This window comes from Vulpes vulpes, chromosome 14 (assembly GCF_048418805.1).
Source record: "Vulpes vulpes isolate BD-2025 chromosome 14, VulVul3, whole genome shotgun sequence".
NCBI lineage: Eukaryota > Metazoa > Chordata > Mammalia > Carnivora > Canidae > Vulpes > Vulpes vulpes.
This window is the reverse complement of record NC_132793.1, coordinates 29,412,548-29,436,767: the sequence shown is the minus strand read 5'-3', so window position 1 is coordinate 29,436,767 and position 24,220 is coordinate 29,412,548. Positions and strand designations below refer to the sequence as shown.

Below are 24,220 nucleotides of genomic sequence, written 5' to 3'. Positions count from 1 at the left end.
AGAGAGGCTCTCTTCTAAATAGCCTGCAAGCTTCCTGGAGTTTAACACCAAGAATCCCCAGGGGGCAGAATGCCCTTCCTGTTACTATAAGTGCAGCAAGCTTGATTACTGGGTAGTTAGGAACATGTTAAATGCTGGGTCGAAATGGACCCCCCCTGTAAATAGGAATGGGGACATAACTGAAGGGATGGGCCATTTATCCCCATGTTAAGCAACATGCAAAGATGAGAAGCATCTCAGAGTGAACCACACAGGAGGGGTCTGGATGGTCAGCTGAGTTAGGCCCTTTCTAGAGACTTGAAGGGAATGACAACCCAGCCTCTAGTATCATGTGGCAAGGAAACAAGGATGGGCAGGTGGATGGGAGGACATTCACATGGATGCAGCAGTTAGGAAGCAGAGATCTGAGTGAGGTGACATTGAATCTGTAGCAGTCTGGGAGCAAATGTAAATTTGCTAGCATTGGGAAGTGTGTGGGTAAAAATAAATGGTTTGACATGAGATAGTTCTGGATTGTATCAACTTGAGAAAATCTGTTAAACTTCTAGGACCACATTTCCTCATCTGTAAAACTAGGTTAATAATATCTGCCATATAAGGAGTAAATACCATAATCTCATGTGTAGCACAGGATAAGCATTCAGTAAGCTAGTTTTATAGGAGTGGGAAGCTAAGCTTTATTATTTGAACTGCTTTCTTATGTGTTCCATATATTTAAAATTAAGAAAGCACAAAAGGAAACTGTTCAAATTTCCAACCTAGACAACTTTTCTGACATGTGATTTGGAAGTACGTTTTATGAGCCTTAAAAAGATCCATACTCTGACCTAGCAACTCCACTTCTGAGAATCTAGCCTAAAGAAATAAAAATCTCTTTGTTCACATTCTTTTCTTTATTGCTGTTTGGAATGACCCAAAACTGAAAACAACCTTAGTATTCAGCAGTAGGGGAACAGTTAAGTAAATTACGGTTCATGTATTACTTTTCATGTTTTTTTTTTTTTTTTCAATAGATATAGATAGGTACCTATTAGGTTCCAGGAGAAACACAGAGCAAATAGTGGTGAATCAATCATATACATAGTTCTTGTTCTCAAGGACAATACAAACTTGTGAGTGAAAGACATTAAATAAAACAAATATAAATTACATACCATAATAAATACAATGAAAGAATAGAATGTTATTACAGAAAGTACCACAATGCCTAAGAAATACCCAAATTTAGATTAAGGGTAGGTCTCTGTGAGGAAGGAGTGTGGAAAACAGTATTCTAGGCACAGACCAGCATCTGTGATGACCCAGAACCAGGAGAAGGCTTCGCTTTGTGAGCTAACAGGAAGGTCAGTGAGGGTATTATGTAGACAATGTGGGTATGGAGATGTCAAGAGGAAGTGGACAAGAGGGGCTTAGCAAAGTTAGATCACACAATTCCATGTTGGTCCTTGAACAGGGATTTTGAATTTTAAGTGCATGAGGAACCATTCACAATTTTTCAACTGTTATCCAGTTTACATATTAAAAAACCACTCTGGCTGCTATGTGGGAAAGGGACCAGGAGGAGAGTAAGAATAGGAGAACAGAAGGATGATGGTATAAGGAAAGATGCATCTGACATACATTTTAGAGTTAGAATCAGATATGGTATGAAAGGAAAGTGGGCTGGGGAGAGAAAGAGATAAAGGAAATAAAGGATGACTCTCAGGTTTCTAGCTTTGACAATAAAAAAAAAAGTATCATTAAATAAAAGAAATGCCAGCCTAAAAGCAACTTATTTTTCTAGGTAGATGCAAAAACTTTAAGAAGGGAGCAAATACACTTCCTGGGAATGAACAAGATCACGGTAGGAGAAATTAAAGTCAAAGACCCTAAGAGGACTCAGGGTCTCATAGTCCATCTGCCTTCACTTACTCAGGAGAGTTTCCTTTTAGAGTTAAAATGCTGCAGGTTTTGCATGTCATTTTACTGAGAGAGGCAATTGGTTGGACCCTATGCTGCCAATATATAAAGGGGAAAAGGGAGTTTCCTGGGCTGGACTCTTACACATGAAACAGAGACCTCACTTAAGACTGGAATTTCTCAGTTTACTTTTGCTTTGCCTTCTTCCAGACAAGCTATATTTCCACAGGTTTCCACCCTGATACAGGACAGGATGAGACACAAGTTTTTAAAGCTCTCATGACTAAGCCAGAGGAATTATTTTTCCTGTACACCCTTGTCTAAAACGACATAGAGCAGAAGTAGTGATAGCAAGACTCTTGAAAATAGTCCTCAGGGGTCAGTTATGACAATGACTATACCTCATAGTCCTATCAGCATTCCTAGCTCCCCACAGTCAATGTGAAGAAAAACTTGGGTCTCCAGCCAGGCTGAGACCCCTAAAAGGAGAGTCAGGAAGAAACAGGAGCCACTGTTTGGCAAAAGAAAAAGAAGCCTGCCCTAGAGAACTTGGTGGTACATGCAAAGAGTCAGACTGAAGAGCCTATGGCAGGGATAGAAACAAAGTGAACCCTACTCTTTTATTTTCTATTCTGAAAAATCTAGCTCACAGAGCTAGGTGCAAGCAGCTTGACGCAGAAGGCTACCAGATGTTAAAATCTCTAGGAACACTAGGTGGCATCAAAGACCATTTCATCCCTTGCTTAAGCCTTTACTGGGGACAAAGCTATGTATGAAATCATTTTTTTTAATGTCAGGTTTTTTTAAAAAAATTGTTTTTCAAAGTCTACATTTGTAAAAAAAAAAAAAAAAAAAGAAGGATATCCATCACACAATTTAACTTAGAAGTTCTCTTTGGGCCCTTCCTCTTCCTATCCTTTTTTTTTTTTTTTTTAACTCCCACAAGTAAACTTAGAATTTTGTGTTATCATCACATTACTTTATTTGTATCCCATACATTTTGTATCCTCAAACAATATACATATTCTTTGTTCAGTCTATTTTTTTTTTATATAAAAGTGGAAGTGTAATCAAGTATGACTTTTTTTCTTGCCCAACATTATATTCTGAAGATTCATTCAGGCTATTCTACTAGGTAGCCAAAGTTCATTTACTTCGACTACTCTGTAGCACTCTGTTTTAAGACCATACCAACATTTATTTATCCATTCTACTACTGATGAATATTTGGGTTGTTTACAGTTAACAATCCTGCTCTGAACACTAATTTGCATGTGTTTCCTCATGCACATGTACAATCACTTCAAGTATGAGAATCTAACCTTTCCAGATAAGGTCAAACGGTTTTTTGTGATAGTTGTACAAATTCATACTTTCATCAGCAATATAAAGTATTCCAGTTGGATCTTCACCATCGTTTGCTACTTTCAGACTTTCAATATATCAAATGTAGGTTTAATTTACATTTCTGATTACTAATGAGATTCACCATCATTGTTTACTGGTCAACAGGGTTCCCTCTTCTGTGAAGTACCTAGTCAAGTGTTTCCCCTATTTTTCAACTGGATTGCTTATTTTCTTATTAATTTGTGGGAGTTCTTTATATATTCTTTATATATACTCATCCTTTGTCAGTACAAGTGTTACAAATACATTTTACTAAGTTTGTAGCCTGCCATTTCATTTCCTTTATCATATTTTATTTATGGAGTCAAGTTGATCTTTCCTTTTGTCAATATTTTAAATCTTAAATCCTTTTTTGCTGTGAGATCATAAGCATATTTCCCTCTATTATTGTCTTTATGTTTCACTGTTTTGTTTTTTAAATTTCAGTGTCTATACCAACTGGGACCAATTTTTTGTTTGGTATGAAACAATAATTTAATTTCATTTCTTCCCATAGGGTTACCCAACTGTCCCAGCACTACTCATTGTAAAGACCATCCTTTCCCCCACCAAAACTGCCACAGCATTTCTGCCATAAATTGGTTTCCACTCACACATGAATTGGCCTTAGGGCTATTCTGTTCCAATGGTCAATCCATCTATCCCAGTGCCAATACAAAACTGTCTTAATTTTATAATAACTCTTTATATCTGGTAAGGCAGGTCTCCTCACCTTGTTCTTCTTCTTCAGGAATGTCTTGGCTATTCTTGAATCTTTTCTCCTCCATATAAATTTTAGAATCAGCTTGTCAAGTTCCACAAAAAACCTGTTGGGATTTTTATTGGAATTGCATTGAATCTATATATCAGTTTGGGGAGAATTGACATCTTTACAATACTGAGCCTTCTAATCCACTGATCTTACTCTTCATGAGTTTGGGCTTTTTAATGTCTTCAAACATTTTATAATTTTTTCTTTCCAAAGATTTCACAAATATTTTGTTAAATTTATTCCTAAGTACTCTACATTTTAGATGGCATCTTTTAAAAATTATTAGATTTTCCGATTGTGGCTCATGTATAGAAATGCATTAATTTTTATGCTTTATTTTTTAATTTATCAACCTTGCTAAAGTAACTTATTAATTCTAATAATTTATCTGATGAGTACTTGGATTTCTCCAAGGACAATATTATCTTCTGTAAAAAAAAAAAAAAATGTATATTTTATTTCTTCCTCTCTAATCCTTAATACCTTTCTTTTCTTGCCTCATTGTGCTAAGATCTCCAGTCCAATGCTGGGTTTCATTCTCTTCTAAATCCGAATTCTCCTGCAAACACTCTAACCTGGTAGTCATCAGTGCCTGAGCACTCTGGAATCTATTCCTTTTTAAGGCACTTCATCACATCTTAGAAAGTTCTGTTTAGAAGGACCCAACACCCAGATACACATTTCCCTTGTACTGACTGATGGAAAACCCAGAGGTCAGCTGAAGCCTTCTCTGTCCCATGGAAACCCTTAACTTCCAATTCCCTGGACTACTGAATTCCAAAGACCGTGACACAGTTCCTGCTGATTCCCATAGGCCTTTGGCTCTGATTCATTTATTTAGGGACAACTCATCAATGTAGAGGCTATTTTACCTCCCTCTCTCTCAGATGCCACACAGTTCTCTCAAAAAATTACACACACATGCTTCTCCACCTGGAAGTCCGAGAACTAAGCTGTCTCTACAAGGACACAGACTTGCAGGGGGGGAGGGTGTCACTCTTGCAATGCATAGATTTGGACCATCTCACTGTCTACACTCTTCCCTCTCTGTCACCTATCCCCTTCTCAAGCTAACTGAATTTTGCTTTTTTTTTTTTAAACCTTGAACATGCTTTAGGGAACCTCAATAAGTGACTTTTCAAGGTGTTTCTTTTAGATAAACTCAATGCTTCTAAGACAAAAGCTGATCAATAAAAATATTCCAGTTTATAACTCTAGGATGAAGGCCATCGCCTGGAACTTTCAACCATTGTGGGGCTTCACAGAAATGCTAAACACTCTCCTTTTAGCCTGTTAAATATCTGAAAACAGCTGTCATGTCCTATGCTTATTATTCCTTCAGCTGTTCACCTCTATGGTCCAATTTTTCTCCAGAACAACTTCCCATTTAGTGATATTCTTTGATCACAAGCCTCCTGGCACAGCTCACGTTGGGGACATTAACTCTTTATTCTACATGCTATAAATCCATTAAACATTAAAGTACAGTGGATATTATGCTAAAGATGAGCTCCACTAGTTTCATTTCCCATATTAAAAAACTTTGCTTTTTAACATGCTATGAAAAGAATATGCTTATTAAAAGTAAAATTAATAAATAAATAAATAGATGTCAAATAATTCAGTAAAAAGTCAAAAGTTCCCTATCATGTCTCTCATGTCCTCTATTCCTCTACCCCTTGTAGAGAAGCCACTGCTCATAGCTCACAGTATTCTTCCAGACTTTAAAATATTTTGAGGGACACATGTTGGCTCAGTTGGTGGAGCATGCGGCTCTTGATCTTGGAGTTGTGAGTTTGAGCCCCATGTTAGGTGTAGAGATTACTTAAAAAAAGAAATGTAAAAAAAGTATTTTTTTAAAAGGAGGATTATACATTGTATAGTCTCTGCAATGTCTTTTCTCCCATAACAATGACTTAGAGACCTAGAGAAACACATTTAATTTAATGGTAGTATAGAATTTTATAACAGATGCAAGAAATCATTTAGCCAATCTGCTATTTGACAGATTTTTGCTTCTCATTTTATTTTCTTTGATATTATAAATAATGCTGTAATCAACAACCTTGTACAAATACATATTTGGTTTTCTGTCAGAGTCCCAAAAGTTAGGTCAAATAGTGTAAACATTTAAAATTTGATTGATACTGCCAAATCATCCTTCTAATGCTATACCAATTTAAACTTGCCCTACTTGTGCATAAGAATATCTGTACCTGGGATCCCTGGGTGGCGCAGCGGTTTGGCGCCTGCCTTTGGCCCAGGGCGCGATCCTGGAGACCCGGGATCGAATCCCGCGTCAGGCTCCCGGTACATGGAGCCTGCTTCTCCCTCTGCCTGTCTCTGCCTCTCTCTCTCTCTCTCTCTCTCTCTCTCTCTCTGTGTGACTACCATGAATAAATAAATAAAATCTTTAAAAAAAAAAAAAGAATATCTGTACCCCCATACATTTGCCCATATTTGATATCAATATTCTTAAAATTTCAATTCTAACAGGCCCAAAATAATGGTTAGTTTTAATCTAGATTTCCTTGATTATTATATTTAGTTGAGCTTTTCATATGTTTATAGACCATTTGCTTTTTTTCTGTAAGCTATTAACTTTTCTATTACAATGTTTACTTTTGCTTCACAGGTTTGTAACAGCTTTTTATATATTATGAAAAACTCTCTACCTGTGGCAAACAGTTTCTCCCAGTTGGCCACTTTTTATTTTTTATTTTTATTTTTTTAATTTTTATTTATTTATGATAGTCACAGAGAGAGAGAGAGGCAGAGACACAGGCAGAGGGAGAAGCAGGCTCCATGCACCGGGAGCCCGACGTGGGATTCGATCCCGGGTCTCCAGGATCGCGCCCTGGGCCAAAGGCAGGCGCCAAACTGCTGCGCCACCCAGGGATCCCCCAGTTGGCCACTTTTTAAAGATTTTATTTATTTTAGAGAGAGAGAGAGAGAGAGAGAGAGAGAGAGAGAGAAAGAGAAAGCATGCAAGTGCCCATGACTGGGGGTGTGTGTGGGGGTATGTGGGAAAGGCAGAGGGAGATGGAGAAGCAGGCTCCCCACTGAGCAGGGAGTCAGATGCAGGGTGTGATCCCAGGGCCCTGAGATCATGACCTGAACTGAAGGCACACACTTAATCAACTGAGCCACTGAGGCTCTCAGCTGGCCACATTTTTATGGTGTCATTTTTCATAGGAATATTTCATATTTTATTACCTTCCAATCTATTCCACTGTGGCTTCTGAATCTTGTGTTTTGCTTAAAAAGGCCTTCTCAACTCATGATTATAAGCATATTATTGATAGTAGACACAAATTGGAATGTTTGCCCTAAGTATTGTTCCTTTCCTTCCCTTCCCTGCCAGGCCTGGATGCAGGCGCAGTCGCATCTGAGCTGCACTGTGCCAAACCAGATTCCCAGGATTGTGAAACCAAAAAAGCAACCAGATTTCCCTAGAGGGCCCCAGGGCCACCAGGATAGGATTTTTCTGCCCAAGGTTTGGTAGTCCACCTTGGCTCTCGATTCTGTCAAGCTTTCCCAGAGTCTTCCCAATTGATGGTTTGGGGTGTTGTGGGTTTTTTTTTTTTTTTTTCTCAATATGCTTGAGTTGACTTTTCAAATTGTTTTTAAACAAAACCTTAACTGAGTTAGCAGTTTCATATCAGAGAGGGGTTGGGGTTGGGTTGGGAGACTGATAGGGGAAATGTAGGTGATGTGTACCTGGTTACTGGGTTCAGCTGAAGGGAAAAGAACTATCAACCAGTTTTCAGGATGGGAAAAGAGCAAGCCACTCCTGGTTCACAACTGTAACAACTGCACAACAGTTACTTAGGTTATTACTTGTAGTCACCTGGGTTATGTTCTAGCTGGTGGTAACAAGGTAGGGAATATCCCAATCAAACAATGAGGAATGTTGAAACCAAGAGGTAGGGTAATTCTGATAATATTAGATATAGATAATGAAATAAGGAAAAGACAAGCTCTAGTATCAAATGCTTATCTCCAAAGACAGCAAAAAACTTAGGGTCTTCCTGTATCACGTATTTTGCTGAGCCAAATGTTAAGATTTCAGTATTTTGCCAGCTGCTGAATGTTAATGCCAGTGGGATTCCCATGTTTCCTGGGCCACTCACGTGAAAGGCCAGGGCCTTAAGTGAAACAACAATGGTGCTGAAATAGAGGAGTTGGAGAAAGCCAACTTCTAAAACTCTCTAGTATGCTCTCTACCGTGCATTCCTTTCATGAGGAAGACAAGTGCCCCAAGACTCAACTCTCATCGCTCATGGATAATCAGGATGCAAGCACAACACAATGTGGAGGTTAAAACACACAAAAAGAAAAGCAAAGAGCTAATACTTAGAGGAAACCGTAGGAATTCATTGAGTTGGATCATCAAAAATCATAGGAATAGTTATTGATACAGATATTGGAAATCTTAGACCAAGGAAGGAAGAGGATCATTTTCAGACAAGGCCAAATTTCTAGCTATGGTATGGTTAACCGAATTTCTGCATGTAGTGTAACAGCTCAGGAAACTGGCCACAAAATGACAGGCTAGGGATCCCTGGGTGGCGCAGCGGTTTGGCGCCTGCCTTTGGCCCAGGGCGCGATCCTGGAGACCCGGGATCGAATCCCACATCAGGCTCCCGGTGCATGGAGCCTGCTTCTCCCTCTGCCTGTGTCTCTGCCTCTCTCTCTCTCTGTATGACTATCATAAATAAATAAAAATTAAAAAAAAAAATGGCAGGCTAGGTTGGCCATTGAAACCTGGACTAAATACTAAATTTAGGTAGATAATGATGGAAAGCCAGAAAGCCCCTGGCACAAAGTGGGGGGATATCAGTGTTACAGAGGTTCCAAGAGGCTCAATCTTCCTACTGACACCTTCGCTATGTCCCTGATGGGATCCACAACACATGCCTTGCCAGAGAGGGCACACATGTGAGGAAAGCACTGAAATCTTTCAGAAGTGCTTTCCTGACTGTCTTTACCAGAGTGAGATGCCGGTGGAAGGGACTGGCTTCAAAATGGGATTCTCGATCTTAGTGGGATGGAAGGAGTCTCAGCGGCCATAGTCACCAGGGCTCAGACATCTCTAGTTCTGGCTAAGTTACTGTGAAGCTCCCAGTGATACAAATGGGAGGCCGCCAGCACAAATCAATTAAGGAGGTCTGACTAGACCGCCAAACTACAGAAAGGGCCCTTTCACATCCAACTCCCAGCGTGGGTCAGTCCACAACCCAGAACCCTTCAATGTTAGGCATGTGTAAGGAAGAACGTAACATCAACACTCATGCACCATGAACTTCCTCTTCATCTTCCCTTAAGAATCTATAGCCATTTATCATGGTAACTCCACTGGTTAAAGAAGATAAACCTTTTGTGATCTACTAGGTTCTGGCCTTGAGCTACCTAATTCCTAGGAACCCAGAATGCCACTATCTTATGCTAGTTAGAATGGAGCCTCTGCTGGCCTGGTGATGGAAGGAGTTTTGGCCCAAACTGTACTTAAATCAGAAACTACCTATTTTGCCAATGCATGGTTGCAATAGCTCTCTATGGCAAGTGGCAGAATACTCACACTGGTCTCTTAACCCAATGGATAAGAAGGACCATTAAAGTAGCAAGAGCAAATGCAAGCTGGAGAAGTAATCTCTTTACCAAAAGGCTAAGATGAATTAGAGAGGTCCTCAATGCTACAGAAGATTACAAGTTGCAGTATGAAATAATACATTTACATGTGTGAGTTTAGGGAGTGCTACGTGACTACTAGTATTAGCCATTCTGATGCTTCCTATTACCACCTCCCCACACGCAAGCTACAAAAGACTAGCATAAGAAATCAACGGTGTTTAAGGATGTCAGTGGATTATAACATACAAATCGAATCATGTGGAGCTGCAAATTGGCAGGTGCTTTTCAGGACGCATTCTCTCTTCTATAGATTAACATAACCGTTGGTACCTGGAATACGGCTATTGATTAATAGCTGTATTATTTTTCCTTTATGGCGCACAAAGACTACAAGAAGCAGTTTCCATCCGTGTGGCAGGAGCAGCCTCAGTAATAAATCATCTTGACATCTCTCTGATGTGATCTGGTTCATCAGGATTTTGTCTGTTTCATAGAACATCACCCTGACAACTATGCTGATGACATCAAGCTGACAGGACTTGAAGAGCAGGAATTTATGTATGTTAGATGTACTGGCTGGACGTAAAAATTGAAAACACAGTGGCCTGCCACTTCTGCCAAGTTTTCTGAAAGTCAAAGGCATGTGGCATGTCAGGCTATCCCCTCCAGTGTAAAAGACATGTTGCTGCTCCTTGTTCCTTCCCCTCCATCCCTCAGGAAAGACTCATGCTTGCTGAGCCATTTTTGGATTTTGAAGACAGCACATACCACATGCTGGTGTCCTGTTGTGACTCATTTACTAAGTGATGTGAAAAATAAAGGCTGTCCAGTTAACCCACACCACAGAGAAATAGGTTCTGATTGATCTTCTCAGGCCCTAAGTGTCTGTGTTTAAGGCTGAGCAGGAAAATCATATGAAAAACTTTAGGATTTGGGGACAAAACCATAATCCTATCAGCAAGATCATGTTCCCAGCTTAGCACTACGCTCTGGTAGAGACTATATGCCTGACCACAGGTTACTAGATATCCAAATGGCTTCAGCTGCCCATCAACAACTAAGTATTACAGGATTCCATTGGCCATAAATCTGGACATGTCCAACAGAATTCCACTACCAGATGGAAGCGATGTGTCCATAACGCTTGCCATATAGCCACTCCTTCAACAGACACAAGTGATTTCCCAAGGATATCAACAGTTAATGAACAAAAAAAGTCCAGCCTAGTGCACAAATGGTTCTGTGAGACAGACTGGCCCACTCTGGAAGTGGACTGCTATGGGATAAGGGATGACTCTGAAGAAGTATAAAAGAGAAATCCTTCCAGGAAACAGAACTTCAAGCAAGGTATCACACTACCTCACTGGAGGTCAGAATCTAAACCAATCCCTGGGTGGTAGATAACTGGAACAAGAAAGACAGGAAATAATCATACTCCATGTGTATACTCAGCAGACAGTACTGTTAAAAACCTAGGAGATGTTGCTCAGCTCTTTCATTGGCTACCCCAGTGCTGGCCCAATGAGCCCATGAATATAGTGGCCATGGTAGCATGGCAATGGGCTCTGACCACAATATTTGTCTCAATTTGCCTACCATGCCTCTAGGAACACCACCTGCATGCAGGAATTTACCAGACTGCCTCAACTCTGGCAAGATTTTCCAAATAAAAAGCTCACTTCACAAACAAAGAAGTTTGGCCACAGGGTCACATACTCTATTATGCAGAAGCAGTGGGCATTTTAGATGATGAAACAGTAGAGTGTCTATTGGAGACCTTGCTCTGGTGCTAAGGCTGGGATGTTATCTTGGGGAATGAGGTGAATGTTCTCAATCAATAATGAGCATTAAAAGGTGCCATATTAAAAAAAAAAAAAAAAGGTGCCATGTTTTTAACAGCCAAAAAATGAGTCCAAGTTATCCCATTAACTCCTGTCTAGTAAACGGTCTCCTATTTGAACTTTTGCCTCCTTCCTATCCATTCTCCACTCTGTTGTTAGTGATTTTCTCTGAGTGCAAAGACCACATCACTCTCCACTCCCCTAAGTCCTTCGGTGACAGAAAAGAATGGTGACTCACCTACCCAATAACTATCCCTCCTTTCCTCCTTGCTAGTATGGCTCTCATTCTGTGGGGTCGTCTGCCTCTCCCCTACATGACACAGGAATCATCTGCATTATTTGAATCAGCTGCAGTAAGCCTATTTCTTCCTTGCTTGTGACTGACTTAAGGAGCATGCAACAGGAAGTCTTCAGAAGCTCCTGGGAAAGTTTTCCTTGCTGATAAAAAGAGACACACAGGAAGAAAACAGTCATCCTTTCCCTGTTGGACCTTGTAATACCTTCACATGGCACTCAGAACTGGGGAAGTTTTGGCAACAGGATGGGAGTCAGCCTAAGAGGCCAAGCTGATGTGCAACTGAGCGGGAGATGTAAAGGAGACGGAGTCGGCTCACACCCAAGCTGGTGAGCTAGCTAGACCTGGAACAACTAACTACTCCATGTCCACCCCCCTCTCCCATCAGTACCACCTCACGCCATCAGCACCTCCGCTCTTAAACACTGTTGCAGCCCCTAACTGTACTCCCTGCATCTATTCTGGTCTCCCCATGGAAGCTTTTCTATTTAGCAGCCAGAGATCTTTTTATAAGGTCTGTTTGGTCCATGGCTTTACACCTCTCTCATGATAATCCACATATACAGTCTAGCCTCATCTTCCAGTTTCTTCTCTCATTGCCTCCACAAGCCTCTGCCCTTAAGCCACACATAGCCCTTCTTTCTTTTTTGAATGTGCCCTTCTCTTACCCACCCTCAATACTGATGTTTGGCTCCGGCTATTTCTAGTGCCTGGAACATTCCCCGCTCTCCTTTTCCAATGTCCTTGCCTAAGATTAGGTCTCAATTAAAACATAATTTCTTCAAGGAAGTTCTGAACTGGGATCAAAACTGGTAGATCCACAAACATGTTCAGCTTCCTTAAGGTAGTTATGAAAAAAAATACAAATATATCCCACATGAGGCCTCTGCCTGGTGATCTTCCATGGTCCTCATTTTTATACTGATTTACTCCTACTGTCTATTATTTAAGACATGATGGGACCCCTGCTCCAGACTCTAAAAGGCCACCTCCTACTACTATGCACCAGTCTTTCATGTCCTATAATGCTGTCTGAATTTAAATAGTTATTTCTGGTCTTGTTTATGGGGATTTCCCTACCAGACCACCAGTTGAGTTCCTGGAGTGTAGGGACTGGATCTGTTTTTGCTTCCCAGCAAATCCCTGGCACCTAGCACATATTAGATGCTTGATAAGTATTTATTCAGCAAAGTAACAGATGCGATGATGAATGGATAAATGGGTAGATGAGAGAGGTGAGAAATCTTATTTCATTTCCTGTCTATGATCACACAGGAAAGGAGTCAAATGAACCTGGTAGAAAATTTCTCACCTCTTAACCCTTAGAAACTTGTTTTCTACCCCATGACTCAAAAGGGCTGACCTTCAGTCTGCCTTCCTCCCTGCTGACACACCAGCCTCAGCAAAGAACTCACGTTGAATTCCTCTCTGAAGAGCTTATTGTCATCAGCCATTCTCCGGTTAATCTCCTCTTCCAGCTTGTCCACGGGCAGGGGTGGATACTTCCTGTTGGTGCTTGGGGACCTGGCCAGAAGTGGCACGCTCTGGGGTTCTGCAGTATATAAGGAGGGAGGTTGGTCAGGTGCTCTGGAGATCAAACTGGGGATTCTATCTCATGCATCAGGCCTCCAAGAACTAGGACTCTTTCTTCAAAAGTCTTCCCCCCACCCCTTTTAGAATGAGAACACCCCTAATTTCTTGATTTTCTTCTCCATTAAGGTCCCCCAGGTTATTAAGGGGGGCCTTACCCACATCCTCAGTGCGGCCATTGGATAAACGGAAAGAATTGGAATGGCTTCCAGCTTGCTTGTATTTCTTAAACCTAATGAGAAAATGTTCACAGTGAAAAAGTAAGCACAGAGTTAAGAGAGACCAACCACTGGTTATATTTCCACATATCAATTCAGCTTCCTAAATCTCCTTTACCAAATAAACATGTTCTTTTAGAGACAAGCCCTGTACATGCTGAGGCAATTTCATTCCATGGTGGCCGAGTGCCTCTGGATGTTCCTGCTCATCCTCAGCATGCTAGAATCCAACCCAGGTGTCATATAGTATATTCTGGCTTGTCTGGCTCCTCTGTATGGCTCTAATTCCAGGACCCACTGGAGAGGACTGCCAAACCAGGTAGAGAGGGGTAAGTGGGTAGAATACAGTGGAGAGGAGATAAGAATATCCCTATCAAACTAAAATCCTGGTATTTCCCCAGTGCAATCAGGGAGAAGCCCAGAGCTTCAGACTCGGTGGGCACAGGTCTGGCTACAAGTCTCCTGAAGAATGGTAGAGACACGTGACAGATTGTAGGGCTGTATAAGGTTCCCATCTCTTTATCCCTGCAAAAGAACGGAGGGAGCAGAGAGCAGCTTTAGCCAAAGATAAGGGTGGAGTTAATCCCAATTAGCCAGGGCAGTAACTTCAGCAGAAAGAGGAAAAATGCATCTCCTTTTTCTTTCCCCTGGGTTCCCCTTCCTTGTTTTTTCTCCCTGTTTGAGTACTAATATCTAGAGGACCCTGAAGAAAGTCAGAAAGGGGAACTCTATAATTCACACAGTTCAGTTTAGCACACCATGGCCAGGGATCTTAGATCCTAGGTTTGTCCCAAACCTCCCAAGTAGAAATAGAGTAGGTTTCTATTTATCACATCCTCTCCAGCTGGGTACCTTTAGGGGTGCTTCAATAGAGCTAGATTTGAGGATCTTAAATCACCTATCAGTAATAACACAAACTATACAGCTCTTCCCTCAACCTCAAACCACCATCCTGGGCTTTAGGTCAAACTAGAGTTGGGGAACTGGATTTGGGTAGATGGAAGCAAAGGGTAAGGCTGGGTCTTGAGGAAAACTATGTGGAGCTTTTAAACCATTTCTATGTAGAATTTTAAGCTTAGTATATCATAAACCATTCCCCTCTATTCCATTCACTGTCCTTATCCTACTATCTTCTGAACCGTGTGGGCTCACTGAGACCCTGGGGTATTGAAAAAGAGTCCACAAGAATGCAGAAACTTTAGCATTCTCACCTTAGCATTTAGCACGCTCACCTTAACATGTACAGAACTATGATAATAAACACGATCACTAGCAGAGAGGACAGGGCCACCATCACTGCAATAATTGGCGTCTCATCTGAAATCAAGAGAGAACACATCATTACCACTGTGTGCAATGGAAGGGTCAAGTCAGATGCTCAGGGAAACAACCAGATAAGAAAGAAGGGCTCATGCAATGCTTCTGTAGACGGCAAGGTATGGACAACTTGAGCGAGTGAGAGAACATTTCCCATGGCCACCCCAGGACCACTGTAGGTAGAAGGCAAGGGAAAGGATAGGATGAGGACCTAGGGTGATACACACATCCATCTCTAACTTGTATAATTGTTTACTCTCTGTCTCCCTGCATTAGAATAAAAGCCCTCTGAAGGCAGAGACTTTGTTTCCTTCATTGCTATAGAGCTTGAAACAGTGCTTAGCACACAAAAATTACTCATATATTTGAAAGTATGAACACATCAATCCTAATGGCAAGCTGGGTGTGCAGGGCCAACCATGTGCTCTGTCCCAGCCTCAATGGGCTCCATCTAGAGGAGGACAGGAGAAGAAGAAAAAAGGACAGTTTCTCTATTGTAAACCCAAATGGTTTCCTAGCATGGAAAATACTGCTCCTGATTAAAGCAATGAGATATTGTTAGATCCTCAAGTACTATGTATCTAAGAATGTTGGGTACTTTGTTCTATCTCTTTCCACAGGCACCTTTTACAGTCCAACTAGAGCGATATCTGGCTTGGAGATAGAACAACTCCTCCCTTCATTCCACAGAGCCTGGCTTTCTATCCACCCAATACTTAGCCTCCTTTCTCATGGCAGCTGACCAGGTGCTAACTCATCCTCCCCAGTCCCATATCCCCACCATAAACCAAAAAACCAATGTGAGTTTGTAACTATCTTCACCATTTCCCCTTCTGCTTAAAGGGAGGGCATGTCCCTCCCATGTAAAGGTCAATCTTGTCACATATGGTCTGAATTACATCCATTACTGTTACTTCAATGACTTGTCTTTTTGACCAGTAACTGTATGCCAGGCACTGCTCCAGACTCTGGGAATAGAGCAGTGATCAAGCAGACGAGGGATGTGTGAGCCTACATTCTAAGGGAAGCAGCAGCACACTACTCAGAAACAAGTGAACATACAATTTCAGTTAGGGACAAGTGCTATGAAGGAAAGAAGAGTAGTGGGTTAGAGACGGATGGGTTGGAGGGAGTTATTTTAGAGTAGTGTGGGAAGGTCTGAAGCGCTTATACTGAGGAAAGGTCCAAATAACATGAAGAAGTAAACCATGCAAAGATCTGGGCAAAGAACTTTCTAGGCACAGGGAATAGCAAGCATAATACCCCTTGGCAGCTTGGTAGGTTCAAGAAATAGAACGAAGGCCAGTTTTAGTACAGGACGTGACGGGAGAGGTAGGTAGGCAGGAGCCAGGAGACTTGGGCCTTTGTAGGCCATGGTAAGCAGTATAGATTTAATTTTGAATGTGATGAGAAGCACTATGTGATTGGAGGGCTCTGAATAGGGCAGAAATTTAACAGGATTTACAGTCTTTTAAAAGATCAGCTAACTAAATTGACTCATAAGCAGCAGTCATGAGGTAGAAGTAATCCAGAATATGGTGTCAAAAAAGTCAAAAAAAGTTTTTCAAGGAGAGGGTAATTAACTCAATCAGATACTACTGACAGATTAAGTAGGTGAGTTTTACAGAGAAGTGAAACTGGATTTGGCAAGACAGCAGCTATTGGTGACCTTTTTAAGAGTGATCTTAGTTGAGTAGTTGGTGAAGAAGCATAAATGCAGTGATATAAAGATGGAAAGGGAAAACAGATACCAGACTCTTTTATTTGAGGTGATGACTTCTACTATAAACAGGTGCAGAGAGAAGTAAGAGCAACTGGAGGGAGATGTGGAATGGAAAGGTTTTTTTTTTTTTTTTTTTTTTTAAGAGATAGGAGGTATTATACCATGCTTCTTTGTTGATGGCAATTTTCAAACACACCTTGGCATGTGGCTCTCATCTGAAAATAAGCAAACTGGCTAACTCCTTTTTGAAGAGCTTTCATCTCTTGGCTTCCACAACATGCTTCTGATTTTCTATCTGTTGGCTGCTCCATCTCATTTTATCCTCACTAGCTGTTCCTCTTCTTCTTCTTCTTTATTTTTTTTCTGTTTCTCTTCTAACACCAGCCTCAAAGAGTCTGCCTTCCTTGGGGCTCCATCCCTAGCACTCTTCTCTGCACTCTATCTAGCTGATCTGATCAGACAGATGGCTGTAAGTGCAAATGATACACTAGCAATTCCCACATTTGCAATGCTTGCTCAGACCTCTCTTCTGAGTCTACGTGTCATCCCACTTAAATTTCACAGGCAATGCAAACTTCATGTGTTTAAGGCCTTCCCCTCACCATTCAGTGATAAGGACTGCCATCCACCCTGCTGCTCAAGTAAGAAATGTGGGTATCCCCCTCGATCTCCTTTTACTTATCATCTATATCCAACCCAGTTGCAAGTGGTTTAGGGCTAAAATCAATGATTTGTCCGCCTTTTTCGATTCTGTTGCCATCACTGTAGTCTCACTCCCTATCTTCTCTTATCTGGATCACAGTAAGCCTCTGTCCAATGCCAATCCATTTTCCACAAAGCAGGCAGAATGGTCTCTAAGAAGGCAAGCCAGATCATGTTCCTCTCACATAAAACCTTTTGGTTTTAGAGGCACCTGGGTGGCTCAGTGGCTGAGCATCTGCCTTTGGCTCAGGTTGTGATCCTGGGGTCCTGGAATCAAGTCCTGCATCAGGATCCTTGCAGGGAGCCTGCTTCTCCTGCCTATATCTCTGCCTTTCTGTGTGTGTCTCTCATGAATGAATAAATAAAATCTTAAAACTAAACAAACAAAACCTTTTGGTTCTAGAATGAAATCTAATATCCTTACCCTGGCCGAGAATGATCTTCCTGACCTATCTCCTCCACTATCTCCTGCTGCACTCACTCCACTTTGGCCACCATGCTGAGTTCATTCCTTCCTTAGGCCTTCAAATACATTACTCCTTTCTGCTTTACATAGCCTCCCTCCATTCTTTGCTTGGCTACCTCCTAGTCATCCAGTTCTCATTTTAAGTGTTACTTTTCCCAGACAGGTCTCTCCTAACTTCCTAAAACTAACTACAATCCTAAATTTTAATTTCCTTAATGCTAAAATAAGTTATCTGAAGATTAAATGAGATCATTCATATAAAATTCTTGGCGCAATAAGCAGCACACATTATGTACTTGCAGTCAGTATCAGCTATTATCTTCCTTGTTATTCTAACGAGGCACTGTTATTGCCCTTGATAATACCTCCCACACTTTGTAATTATATATTTATTTGAGTACAGTTGATTAATAAGTGTTCCTCTTTATACCATAAATTCCACAAGGTCAAGAATTACATATCTGCTTTCTTTCTCACCATATACCTAAAACCCAGAATTTCTCACACATCTGGCACTAAACAAACTAGATTAATGATTTATCATTAAATATGTCTTTGTTTTTGTTTTTGTTTTTTTTTTAAATATGTCTTTGTTAAATGCTAATCACAAAGGAGTGCACACCAGGCATTAAAAGAAGGTAATTAGAGACATCTGGCTCAAGATAGTGAACTGAATCCATAATTTTACTTCTTTCTTCCCAAAAGTATGTTGAAATGCTAGAGGAAATATAGATATATTAATGAATGAAAAGCATATCTGGGGTGGCCCGGGGAGCTCAGCGGTTTAGCACCGCCTTCAGCCCAGGGCCTGATCCTGGAGACCCAGGATGGAGTTCCACATTGGGCTCCCTGCATGGAGCCTGCTTCTCCCTCTGCCTGGGCCTCTGCCCCCCGCCCCCTCTCTCTCTGTGTCTCTCATGAATAAATAAATAAAAGTGTATCTGGAAGGCAAGAAAGAGTGGCATTAGTAGACCTAAACCAGGGATTTATAGAAGACCATGCAGAGGGATTAGACTGTTGCAGAGATCAATCAGAGCTACAGAGCCTCCAGTTCAAAGGTGAGCACTAGTTCAACCAGTCTGGGCCTGGAAATATCGCAAGCTTAGAGTCAACCAGGCCTGGGGATGAGAGTGGGCCTTGGGGTAGTGAGATAGTATTTATTTTTTTTAAGATTTTATTTATTCATGACAGAGAGAGAGAGAGAGAGAGAGAGAGAGAGAGAGAGAGGCAGGCAGAGACACAGGTAGAGGGAGAAGCAGGCTCCATGCAGGAAGCCCGACATGGGATTTGATCCCGGGTCTCCAAGATCATGTTCTGGGCTGCAGGCAGCACCAAACTGCTAAGCCACCCAGGCTGCCCATGAGATAGTATTTAACCAAAGGTTTGTTGATGCAGGGACAGTACATCCATAGGCTGGGTAACAAGCTATAGTGCCCCATCCAAACTCAGCTGGGAAAACAGCACCCCATACAGGGTGCAGGATTAGAGTGCTGCTAGCTTTTTTTTTTTTTCCAATATAAGTTGTAAATATATTTTTAAACTCTGTATTATGCAAAACTTTCAAACTCACATATGTGTAAAGAGAATACTACAATGAATCCTTGTGTACTTTCACTTTACTTCACCATTTCACTTATATGCCAGTTTTCTTCATCTCTACCAGGATTTCTCAACCTCAGGCTAATGACAGTTTGGACCAGATAATTCTCTGTTGTAGGGGACTGTCATGTGCACTGTAAAATGTTTGCAACATTCCCTAGCACCTCTACCTTCTAGGTGCCAATAGAAAACCTCAACTGTAATGACCAAAGTCATCTGTAGACATTGCCAAATGTCGTCTGGCAGGGGAAAACCACCCTGAATTGAGAACTACTGGTCCACACCCACTCCACTGATTATTTTTAAAGATTTTATTTCCTTATTTTAGAGAAAGTGAGAGACCATGAGCAGAAGGGGAGGAGCAGACACAGAGGGAGAAGTGGGACTTGATCCAGAACTCTGGGATCACACCCAGAGCCAAAGGCAGAAGCTCAACCACTAAGGCACCCAGTAGGCTCCCTCTACTGGATTTTTTTTTTTAAAAGATTTTATTTATTTATTCATGATAGACACAGAGAGAGAGGCAGAGACACAGGAAGAGGGAGAAGCAGGCTCCATCCAGGGAGCTTGATGTGGGACTCGATCCCGGGTCTCCAGGATCACGCCCTGGGCTGAAGGCGGCGCTAAACCGCTGAGCCATCTGGGGTACCCTACTAGATTATTATTTTTTTTTCCTACTAGATTATTTTAAAGCAAAGCTGAGACATATCATTTCAACTATAATTACTTCAATATGTAGCACTAAGAGAGAATTCTTAACATAATCACATTATCCTAAAGCAACGCTAATTCCTTAATATAATTTAATATACGGTTACTATTTAAATATCCCTGTTTCATAAATGTCTTTTCTGATTTGGTTAGAATTGGCATCCAGAGGGGCACCTGGGTGGCTGTGTTGAGCAACTGCCTTTGGCTTAGGTTGTGATCCCAGGATCCTGGGATAAAGTCCCACCATCAGGCTCCCCATGGAGAGCCTGCTTCTCCCTCTGCCTATGACTCTGTCTCTGTGTGTCTCTCACAAATAAAATCTTAAAAAAAAAAAAAAAAAAAAGATTTGGCATCCAGAGAGGGTCTTTACATTGCATGTGATTGCTAGGTACACTAGCCCACAGAGGTTTCCTGGGTCAGCCCTGATGACAGAAAGGACAAGGGTGGGGCCTGAGATAATTCTAGTAGGCCACAAGATATGAAGGAGGGGAAAAATGAAAGAAAGGCAGCTCCACCTAGAGGATAATTATATCCAACTTCCTAAACCATGACTGAACCCCTAGGTTAGGATATGTTCTTGTTTCTCCTCTTGAAGGGGGATACCTACTGTGAGCACATGCTAATCCACTCAATGCTCCAGAGCAACCTCAACCACAGCTTTACAAGTGACCTTCATAAATACCAAGGACATCAAATAGTAGTCCTGGGAAACAGACATAAGAGAAGAAATAGAATAAATCTTTAAAAATATATTGCAAGGGCACCTAGGTGGCTCAGTTGGTTCAGTGTCTCCCTCAGGCTTAGGTCATGAACCCAGAACCCTGGAATCAAGCCTCGAGAGCAAGCCTCAAGTTGGGCTCCCTGCGCAGCAGGGAGGCATGCTTCTCCCTCTTCCTCTGCCCCTCTCTCCAACTCGTGCTCAAGCATTCTTTCTCAATAAAATCTTTTAAAAAAATAAATAATTAAAAATTAAAAGAAAATACATTGCAATTTGTGTAAGAGGACACTACACTGATCTGATTTTTTTTTTTTTTTTCAAAAAGCCACTACAAAATAAGAAGCTATCTTGCAAAAAGCCACTACAAAGTAAGGAGCCATCTTGCACCTACCAGGGACTGCTACTACTAAAAAAACTCAGAAAATAACAGGTGTTAGCCAGGATGTGGAGAAACTAGAAGCCTTGTGCACTCTTGGTGGAAATGTAAAATGGAAGAGAATTACTATATTATCCAGCAATTCCACTTCTGGGTATATACCCCCAAACTGAAAGCAGGGTCTCAAAGAAATATCTATACACCCATGTTCATGGCAGCATTAGTCATAATAGCCAAAATGCAGAAGCAAACCAAATGTCCATTTGTGGATGAACAGACAAGCAAACTGTAGACAGACACAATGGAACATTTTCAGCCTTAAATTCCTTAGAGAGGAATTTCTAACATGCATACAAAATGGATGAACCTTAAAGACTCATGTGAGGTGAATAAGGCAGTCACCCAAAGACAACTACAGTATGAGTCCACTTACATGAAGTGCCTAGAATAGTGAAATTCAGTCAGAAAGTAGAATGGTGGTTGCTAGGGGCCTCAGGGAGGGAGGAATGGGGAGTTACAGTTTAATGGGTATGGAGCTTTAAGCTTTTCATCTTTACAAGATGAAAAGAATGATGGAGATGGATGGTAGAGATGACTGCACAACAGTGTCAATAAACTCAATGCCAGTGAACCACACTTAGAGATGGTTGAAATAGTAAATTTTGTTATGTGACTTTTACCACAGTAAAAAAAATTGGGGAAAAAGGGAGTAATTTGGGAATTAAGGAAGTTCTTAGAAACTTAAAACACGATTAGGGGAGAAACAATCTCAAATAGGAAGGCTGAACAGAAGAAAAGACGAAACAGAAAAACACATTAGTAATGTGAAAGACCAAATCATGGACGTTCCCAAAACACAGTGTAGTAAGAGTGAGAAGAAAAGTGTGACAATAAAGAGACATGTGGGACAGATCCAGGAGTTCCCAAAGAAGAAAACAGTAAGGAAGGAGGGAAAGAAATTATACAATAAAGTTTTCTAAGTTAGCAGGCCAAATTGAGCATCAAGTTTGAATGACAACATTGAAAAAGGAGCTAGTTTTACCTAAAAACATCCTGACAAAGTTTTTGAAACTCTGGATTGAAATCAACCAACCAACCAGAAGCCACTCTTAAAAACTTTCAGCAGAAGAAAAAAGGTTCCCTACAGAGAAACAAGAATCAGATTTGTGTAGGATTGCACATCTAAAATACCACCACCAAAGTCAATGGTGCCACAGTCTACCAAGTTCTTAGGAAGAACTTTGAACCTGGAGTTATTACTCATCTAGCCAGATTTTCATTTCAGCATGAGGACAAAAGAAAGCGATTTCCAAAGTGTGGGACTTTGGGGTCAGATAAACCTAAGAGTTCAAAACCTTATTCTCCTACTTAGTCGTAGTGTGACAATCTCTTGGAAACTTTGTGGAATGCCTTATGAAATGTAAATCTATTACTACTCTCTACTTCTTACACTTACTGATTTAAAAGAAGCAACATCTCCAAAATGCTTGATATCAAGAAAAAAGATTTGGCCTTGGCATCCAGAATCTCACATACTAGTAGAAAACCTCAGTCCAGATTTTAGGATCAGGCAGGTCCCTTTGTCTAAAACAGGGAAACTATAGCCCAAATGCAGCCCAATGACAGTTTGTATAAATAAAATGTTATTGGAGTAGAGCTGTATGTATTCATATTGCCTCTGACTGCTTTTGCACTACAAAGGCAGGGATGAATAAATGTAACACAGTAGTATGATTGCAAAAAACTGAAATTCTTTATTATGCAGCTCTTGATAGAAAAAGTCCACTGAATCCTATCTAGAATGTTATTACCACCTCTGCTCTTACACAATTCTAGATCAAATACTACTTTTTGTAGGTAATTGCTCATTTCTTGTACTTCCATAACACTATATATCTAATCTGCTATAACACTAATCACAATGAATTAAAGTCATTCACTGGGATCCCTGGGTGGCGCAGCCGTTTGGCGCCTGCCTTTGGCCCAGGGCGCGATCCTGGAGACCCGGGATCGAATCCCACATCAGGCTCCCGGTGCATGGAGCCTGCTTCTCCCTCCGCCTGTGTCTCTGCCTCTCTCTCTCTCTCTCTCTCTCTCTCTCTCTGGGACTATCATAAATAAAAAAAAAAATAAAAATAAATTTAAAGTCATTCATTATATGTCCATTAAATTACAAATTTCTGGAAGGTATGGATTCAAGATCACACACAGATATTCCTGCACTCAATATTTATTCTTTCATTTCAATATTGACTGAGTGACTTATTGTGCCAGGCAGGTCTTGAGGGTACAGTAGTGAATAAATCAAAATTCCTTACTCTTAAGAAGCTTATATTCTAACAAAGGAGAAAGAACAAAAGGTAAATAAAGAAATATATCACACAGGTATTCATGAGTGCTATGAAGAAAAATAAGGCAGGATAAAAGAGGAAATGGCGGGGGGGATCAGGACAAGTCCTGAATGAATAGATGGATGGAATAAATATCAGGAGGCATGAACGGTACAGTATTGTTTATGACCAAGAGTAGTAGAGTTGACAACTATAAGCAATATGACAAGAAGAGACTCAGCTAGGTAGATAACCTAGAAATTAATAAAAAAAGATTACAGTTAATATTTTAGCATTTATACAGCAGACACAGAGCACAGTGCCATACATGTATTATATCATTCAATTATCCTAAGAACCCTAAGATAGATACCATTATTAACCCTGTTGTGTCGGTGAGGAAATTGAGCACAGATATTAACCTGTCTGTATTACAAAGCTAAAGCAAAACCACAAAGTTACACTATTCTCCAGACTCTTCATAAACTGCAGGACCAATACCACTTTAAGTCTTCCAAACTTTCAGGCCAGAACATCTCTCTGGCATGGAAGTAAGATTTTACCTTTTGACATTTGAATTACATCCATGTTTCTGATACAGTTAAGGAAAATACAAATAGTGACGATGTCCCCAAGCCTCTGT

At 40.9% G+C, this 24,220-nt stretch overlaps 1 protein-coding gene across 2 annotated transcripts in view; it reads right to left on the bottom strand.

Moving 5' to 3' along the window:
• Positions 1-24,220, bottom strand: part of PTPRA (protein tyrosine phosphatase receptor type A) — a 168,713-nt gene that overhangs the window by 32,799 nt on the left and 111,694 nt on the right. For both annotated transcript variants that reach the window (XM_026012390.2, XM_026012389.2), the window contains 3 exons: positions 14,868-14,952; positions 13,576-13,649; positions 13,243-13,379 (listed from right to left, as the gene is read on the bottom strand). In XM_026012390.2, coding sequence (XP_025868175.1) covers positions 13,243-13,379; positions 13,576-13,649; positions 14,868-14,952 — 296 coding nt within the window. The remainder of the gene's footprint in view (positions 1-13,242; positions 13,380-13,575; positions 13,650-14,867; positions 14,953-24,220) is intronic.